This window comes from Lactuca saligna, chromosome 7 (genome assembly GCF_052625555.1).
Source record: "Lactuca saligna cultivar CGN05327 chromosome 7, ASM5262555v1, whole genome shotgun sequence".
Taxonomy (NCBI): domain Eukaryota; kingdom Viridiplantae; phylum Streptophyta; class Magnoliopsida; order Asterales; family Asteraceae; genus Lactuca; species Lactuca saligna.
In genome coordinates, this window is record NC_136423.1 from 180,802,176 (window position 1) to 180,810,712 (window position 8,537).

Here is an 8,537-nt window from a genome sequence, read left to right on the forward strand (position 1 = left end):
TTGGTTTGCTAATGGGGGTAGTCTAAGGCACCAAGGTCGGCCCATTATGTGATTATGATATATATGTTAGTCATTCTGTGTTTTGATATGATGTGTGATTGTTTGTTTTGCATGAAGACCCCCCCCGGGGGGGGGGGGGGGGGGGGCGTGGCATTTGATGTAAGACCATGTGGGGTAGCCCATGGCAGTCCTAGGTAAAGACCATGTGGAGTAGCCCATGGCATTTAATGTAAAACCATGTGGGGTAGCCCATGACAATCCTAAGTAAAGACCATGTAGGGTAGCTCATGACATTAGATGTAAGACCATGTGGGGGAGCCTATGATAGTCCTAGGTAAAGACCATGTTGGGTAGCCCATAGCACTATTACAGGTTTTATGTATGCATGACTTATGTGATATGTGTGTTTTGCTTGAAACTAATTTAAGAAAAAACATCATAAATGGTCCTTGTGGTTTCTCTAAATTTGAAGTTTAATCCCCGTGATTTAAAAACATCATAAAAGGTCCATGTGCTTTCAAAACTTTTGTCAATGGGTCCTTATTGCTAACTTCGTTAAGTTTTGTCTATTAATTGAATGGCATTTTCGTCATTTCACTACCATAGGGACCATTTATGATGTTTTCTCTTACTTTATAAAAAATGAAATATTATACAAAGGGTCTCTCTCTCGTATGAACACCACCACAATCCCTAAAATACTAAACATGTACTGAATTTTGGGTTCTTGAATCGATGTATAAGAAAGAAGGAAGAAACTTTGTGGTCCCTTCTAACTTAGTTCACGATGGTTAAGTGCTACAATAAGGGGGTGGGGTTTGAGTTAACTGGTACAAACAACGAGGAAAGGAATTGTCGTCTTCATCAGGTCGACAAAGAAACAAACGAACAAAAGGAAAAATCGAGAATCTCCGATGTGGCTGGGAGATCAAGAGAAAGGGCAGGCGTCGACCTCCAGCGACCCTCATTGGTTCAATCTCCGTCTGATCGGGTGGGAACGAAATCAGCAAATGAGGTGGTTTGGTGGGATTTAACAGATCACAAGGAGCGAATAGTTGATCCTCCACAAGCCTTCATCTTCGCCCTGGTCATCGTCTTCATCTTATTGGAATGGAAATCGAAAGAAGTGGTCAAAAGAGGTGGTCTGGTGACTAAAATCGATGAAGAAGAAGGGTTGTTGGATGTTCCGACGGCGTCTGTTCGTTTCCGGCTAACGCGAAAGGGGAATGGAGGACTTCGGCCCTCAAATGTTTGAGAAAGAACCAGACAAAATCAGAAGTCGAGTGGGGGCATGGGACCTCATCTTCATCAGATTGAAGGAGAAGAAAATGAGAGCAATCACATGTGGTGTCTGGGGATTGAGCTTCGACGGGAAGGGATCTATTAGAGGTTGGGATGGAGGCAACAACCTCATCTCTCTCATCTTCGCAACTTTGCATTTTTCGGCGATCGGAGGACCACCCACCTCCGATGGGTGAGTCTTGGCAGTCTAATGAAGAAGAAATAGGGACAACAATAGCAAGTATCAGGTGTGTTTGTGTGGTGCTAAATGAAGAAAACAGGAGGGAGGGAGGGAGAGAGAGAGAGAGAGAGAGAGAGAGAGAGAGAGAGAGAGAGAGAGAGATCTTTGTATATTATTTCATTTTTTATAAAATAAAAGAAAATATCATAAATGGTCCCTATGGTAGTAAAATGACAAAAATACCCTTTAGTTAACGGACAAAACTTAATGGAGTTAGCAATAAGAACCAATCGTCAAAAGTTTTGAAAGCACAGAGATCATCTATCATGTTTTGAAACCACGGGGACTAAACTTCAGATCTGAAAAAACCACAAAGACCATTTATGATGTTTTTTCCTAATTTAATTGTAATTTCCAGTTAATTTATTTACATTTTTAATTTGAAATAGGTAACTTGTGTCAACCCAATCAATTATTTGGATTGAACCCAAACCCAAACCCAAACCCAAACCCAAACCCAAACCCAGGTCCACTCATTGGTAGCTCTAAGAAATTTGGATTATACTCTCCAAAAAAAATGTATTAACAAGGTAAAATATAGCATCAATATTTTAGAGTTTACTTGTATTTCTAGGTATTAAAAATCTAATAAGTTGTTATTTACTCAACAAAAAACCAAACATGATGAAACTCAAGCAACAAAAAAACTGAATCAAAGGAAAATTTAAATGTAATTAAATAAAAAGAAAATCCAAAGCATCCACTTGAGTTTAGACAATTTCTCACCTAACTTACACCAACCCCTGCATTCGCTCAATCTTGAAATTCATTCCTGTAAACAGAAACCGACATCATTCAAAGTAATAATATAACATTTTTAGACTAAATTATATATTTGGTCCCTGAATATAGCTTATTTATGCAATTTTGGTCTCAAAAAGTTTTCTCTTACAATGACTACTTTTGGTCCCTGTGTATAATTTATTTTTGCAATGTTAATCCAAAAAATAGTCATTTTACTTGGAACATGGACCAAAAACCTCCTATAAGGGACCAAAATTGCAAAAGAACTTTTTAAAACCAAATTTGAAAAAATTAACTTTTTTCTTTAGTTAAAGTTTTTGGAATGACTATTTTTGGTCCTTAGGTATAAATAACTTTGCAATTTTAGTCCCAAAAAGATTTCTTTTGCAATTTTTGTCCTTCTTTGAGGTTTTTGAAAACGTTTGGCCCCTATTCCAAGTAAAATGACTATTTTTAGTCCCTAGATTTAAATAACTTTTCAATTTTGGTCCCAAAAGCAAAGTCATTTACTTGGAACATGGACAAAAAAAAAACATTACAAGAACCTCAAATAAAGACCAAAATTGCAAAAGAAAACTTTTTGGGACCAAAATTTTAAAAACAAATCAACTGAAGGACCAAAAGAGTAAAATAGAAAAGTGAAGATGCTTACAGTTATCCATCAGCATGTTGACTAGACTGTCCAGTTTCAATCAAAGTGAGCTCCATATCATGATTAGCAGTCCAACCAGGTTCATAAGTTTCAAGAAATCCAATCTTTGCCTTATTTGGAAGATCATGTGGATGAACAAATGGCACACCCGCGGGCCACCCAATCTCCAATCGAATGTTGCCACATGGACTATCAAGCGTGTGGATATGACTCTCACACTCCTTTAAACTGCAGAATCTCAGCTTGATGCCTTTTTTATCAGCTATGTCTTGAACCCTTTCTTTTAGAACCCTTTGAGCTTCAAGGCGTAGCCTTTTAGAAGGGGGTAAAGGCTTACACCTAGTGCTGTTCTTCTTTCTCTTCATTAAAGGTTTTATAGATCCTGTATTAGTATTATTATAGCATCGGCTAAGGACCTGTTGTTAAAAAACTTCTTACTAAGAACTACTACTACATAAACAAAAATTAAATTCATGTTTATGATTATATATCAAGATACCTTCGGATAAACAAGATAAACATAGTGAATATATGTATATGTTACAAAGGAACTTACTAACCTTCTTGAGCTGTAGGAAAACTGAAACTTGGGAAACTGTTTCTGTTAAAAAGTTGATCCAAAGAATGTGATCTCTGCATAAAGTCATCAACTGATACTGGAATCTGAAACTGAGCTTCAACACCATGTCCAGCTGCTCTCATCTCAGAACAATTCAAACTAGTCATAGATTTAGGCATAAGTTTATAAGAAACAGAACACCTTCCATACATGCCACCATGTAAACTGTTGATATCAGTTCTATGAAGAGCTGGACTAACATAGCCAGCAGTAGCATGATACAAAGCAAGCCCAGGGTACATGATTGCTTCTTGAGGACCAAGATCACCATCCACAAGCACCCATCGACCATTAAAATCTCTTATATGAAGACCTGCTTTATCTGACTTTATAATAGATACAAGACTTTTATCAACTTGATGCTCATGATCTGTAAACATAACTAACTGTCCATCTTCTTGAGTTGTTAAGTTATGGTGTTGAGCTCCTTGAAAAGATGGTCTTGCATGACAACCAACTGACAGCACAGAAGATGATATTTCTCTGTTTCTTAATGGAACGTTATCCAGTATTTCAGTAAACGCACAGCTTCTGAGATTCAAGTAAAAGCTGATTGCATCGAGTATGTCACGAGCTGCTTTTCCTAATAGCATAAAGATATCAGTCAATCCAGAAGGTGGAAGTTCAATGTCGTTGTTGGGTTCTGTTGAAGTTAACCCTGGTCTGTAATCATAACTTTCTTGCCATAGTTGAGGATCTGCAGTGTAACCTGAGGTTTTGCACCATTCACGAGAGTCATCAATGTGAATCATGTCTGAAGATGGATATGGAGGTTTTTGATTGAAATAAGGTCGAGCAGATTCCAAGCAACACCTTAAGAGAGCACCATCAGTTGGTGGTAATTGGATGATGGCAGCAGAATATTGAGCGAGTGATTGTGAGAGAGTTGAGACTGAGAGTTTGTATGTGTCTGAAGGAATGCCTTCGGATGCTATTAGGTCTGTGAGCTTCACTCGACCTAAACTTGGTAGGCCATTTCCAGCCATGAATAGATGAAGAATCAATTTGCTTTTTGTAAAGGAAAGCGACGGATATGATCTGAGATCACTGTTATATCGAACAATAAATTCAAAGTGGATCAATTTTTAACCAATAATCTGGTTGTTGAAGTTAAATGAACTCCAGAAATGAGTTTAACACTCTGACTACATGTTTAATCAACAGTTCAGGTTACCAGCATAGAAGAAAAAACTCACCGGAAAGGTGAAACCGCGTCGGGAGGTGTTACAAGTTCTCAAAAACAACGACAAACCTGAAAATGAATTGCACAGGAAAGTACAGAACTAAGGTAATATATTTCACAATCAATTGATGAAACGCATCGTTGTACGCACCTTGCTCTTCGATGCAAGCATTTACTCAGGCAGCCATTGCAATTTTAGAACTCTAATCAAACTTGACCGCTTCCCTAATCCCTGAGAATCCAACCATGTATACTGAATTGCAGCAGTTACAGAAAAATATTACGATCCTTGTCTTCTCATCAATATCCTCGAAGAAAACCCTAATTAATCAGCGTCGATATACGATTCCGGCGCGGCTGTTGTCCCTCCGAACCATCGAACAGGAGCTTGTTTTCTCATGAGCAATGAGTTTTGTGTCTTTGTTTTTCAGGGTTAATTGCAAAAACAGACATAAAGTTTTAGGTTTTCAAAACATCAGCCACCATTTTTTAATTTTTAAGCATTTCAATACGACCTATTCTTTTCCTTGTATTTGATGGGTGAAAAATGAAAATCTACAAAAATAAATAAATAAAATAAACGAAATAAACTTATTAGTATGTGATGGTTGAAAATCTACAAAAATAAATAAATAAAATAAACGAAATAAATTTATTAAGATAATTAGTTTTTCGGTTTCATCATATCTGGATAACAATCTTTTTTTAATATATATCTAGATAACGAACTTTTTAGAAGTGTTCATATATGACCATTATGAACGGCTGGAGCAGGTTACATCCGATCATAATGGTTATATATGAACACTTTCAAAAAAATCGTTACCTAGATGTATACAAAAAAATTAGTTACATAAATGTGAACATACTGAAAAGTTAAGAGTAAATTACACGAATGGTCATGTGGTTTGGGTAAGGGTATTACACCATTCGTCCCTCGTGCATATGCCAGAAAACGTGTTTAGTCCTTATTTTCAAAAATTAACTCGAACCGTCCATGCTTGCATGGTTAGTCCTTACTAACATAAAATGACTATTTTACCCTTAATAGTTTTTTTTTTCTATTACTTATTTATTAGTGTTTAGATTAAAAAAAGAAAAAAAGAAAAAAGTTAATACCCCATCCCCCCCCCCCCCCCTTCCCCTATCCCTAGTTTCCTTCTCCCTCTCTCTCATTTACACTCACAACCGACAACCACCCAACTCTGGCGCTCCTTCTCCTTTCTTCGACGAGACCAACCTTTTTCTTTCTTTGTTTTTTGATCGCCACCCACTACAAGTGTTGGCAGCTACGAATGGTGGTTTTCTGTCGCATTCTTATAAAGTCCAATCTTCCTCCCACAATTATAACTAAGAACTGCAATTTGATCAACGAAATCCACCAAATCCATTCCCAAATAATCACCAGATGACTTCTTTCTCTCCATCCTTTATTTGCCTCTTACCTACACGTCACTATCCTCCGTACCTTCAACTTCTTCATCTCTGCCCTTCCACATCCACTGCATAATCATCATCATCATCCCATTTCAATAAACTAACCTATTTATACATTCAACCTTATCAGTATTTAGAGAGTCAAAAGAAGGAGGACAGACATAGAGGGTATTTGTGGTCCGTCCAATTCCACAATCGAGCTCCACAGTAGCAACACACAGATGAGGAGGCAATGGTGGCTTGGAGGATATGGCGACGTTACTTATAGGGCTAGGTTATAATGTGGATGGACAACTATTGTGTGGACGTGTGGATAATACTATTTTATGAAAATTACTAAGACAATATATTGTTTAGTAATGTGAATACGTTAAATCTCGCAGAACTATTGTTACTTTAATGGATTCTCACCAATTCTAATTCATTTTTGTTCTCATTCATCGTTTTTTATTTATTTTAATTCTTACAGAATACGACTCAATAAACATCCTGATAACATTCTGACAGAATGAGAATAATTTAAAAAAAATGTATAATAACATTATAGACGATTTAATTAGTGAAAATACTTAATAATTAAAATAATTATATAAGATTGAACGTATTCATATTATCAAACAACATATTTTCTTTGTAATTCTCACAGAATAGCACTATCCACACGTCCACACGATAGATGTCAATACATATTTGAACATAGCTCTCTCTCTCTCTCTCTCTCTCTCTCTCTCTCTCTCTATATATATATATATATATATATATATATATATATATATATATATATATATATATATATATATATATATATCCTATTAACGAAAAAGTCATTCCTGATTGTTTATTTAGAATTTGGCCCTAAAAACCGACATTAATCGGGTATAAGGGTTATTTTGCAAGTATTTATCGGTTTTTTGGATTTAATTGCAAAAAAAAAAAAGACAAAAAAAACAAAGATGACTTTTACGTTAACAAAGCCAAACTTTATGAACTTTTTTTGGATATTTCCCTTTATTTGGTCTTGGTTCATTGGTTTATTATACCTTATTTTGATTTAAGTCATGTTTGGACTAGTTAGAAAGCAAGTTTTTAGCTAATATATTAGTTGGTAGTTGATAAGTTAGTTTATAAATTAATAATATTTGATAAAAAAAAAAAAAAAAAAAAAAAAAAAAAAAAAAGTTGTAATGCCTCAAATTTCAACCCAAAATTTGCAACTAAAACATTAAGTGTTTATTCAACTCACAACTACAAGATTTGAAAACATTTATCAAAGTGTCATTTAAAAGTTATCATGTACAGAAGTCCCCCATTGATGCGATACAATCGAGTCATGCCCCTTCTTTAATATAGGAAAACCTAAAACATGTAAGCCACAAATCGTAAGCACAAAGTTTAGTGAGTTCCCTAAAATACCACATACAACACAACATGATAAACAATTATGGGTTATTTGCAAGGATGAGCATATGGACCGGGGAACCGGCCGGAACCGATCCTGAAACCGAAACCTGATGGAACCGGTCGGACCGAGACCGATACTATAATTTCGTCAATTTTTGGAATCGGGACCCGGTAAGAACCCGTCGTTGGAACCGGCCCAAAACCGGGAATCGGACCGGATAGTCTTTAAAAAAAAAACCATGCCTTTTTGTCGTTTGTACTTCTAATTTGGACGTAAAGAAAAAGTAATCGTAAAAAAACCCACGAAATCCAAGCACGACTCGGTGACTCCAAGTCAAGAACCCTACCATCGATCGACATCTCCAAGGAATCCAATGAATCCAAGCATCGGTCATCCCTTATACGATTCCAAGCATCTCCAAGGTTCCATCGATCTTCATCATCATTCACCAATTATCATCTTCTCAATTCTCAAGTTGACATCTTCATATTTTGCTTCAATGATTCGAACTATGGATGCTCATGAAGATCAAGTAAGATTATATATTTGTATTTCATGTTTTAAGTTCCATTTAACAATGTACTTTTTACTTTGTAGACATACATGCGGGATTTTTGTTAGATCAGTTTATAGTATGAATGTAAGATTGTCAAAACTAAGAATTTATTTAGTTATATAATTAATGTTTTATATTGACAATGTAGGACTTGAATAGGTTACCAAATGTACCATCATCAAGATACCGAAACTCAGATGTTCATGATGCCAATAATGAAGATGGTAATCCGGCTAATTGGATTGGAAAAGACTTTGATGACCAAGTAAGATTAGTTCATTAGCAATATTTACTTCTTTAACATTCTATCCAGCTCGTTAGCAATATTTACTTCTTTAACATTCTGTCCAAATTTTGAAAGTTGCATAACTCACTCAATTTAACTTGTTTCGACCTGAATCTTTTTCCTACATGTAGATAAT

At 35.8% G+C, this 8,537-nt stretch overlaps 1 protein-coding gene across 1 annotated transcript; it reads right to left on the reverse strand.

Annotated features, from left to right (window-relative positions):
* Positions 1-2,170: 2,170 nt before the first annotated feature.
* On the reverse strand, positions 2,171-5,176 carry LOC145005987 (2-oxoglutarate (2OG) and Fe(II)-dependent oxygenase superfamily protein). Its single transcript, XM_078965083.1, has 5 exons — positions 4,872-5,176; positions 4,734-4,789; positions 3,479-4,584; positions 2,919-3,300; positions 2,171-2,294 (listed from the first exon to the last, which is right to left on the reverse strand). The coding sequence occupies exons 3-4, from the start codon at positions 4,521-4,523 to the stop codon at positions 2,921-2,923; spliced, it is 1,425 nt and encodes a 474-aa protein (XP_078821209.1). The 5' UTR covers positions 4,524-4,584; positions 4,734-4,789; positions 4,872-5,176; the 3' UTR covers positions 2,171-2,294; positions 2,919-2,920.
* Positions 5,177-8,537: the final 3,361 nt, after the last annotated feature.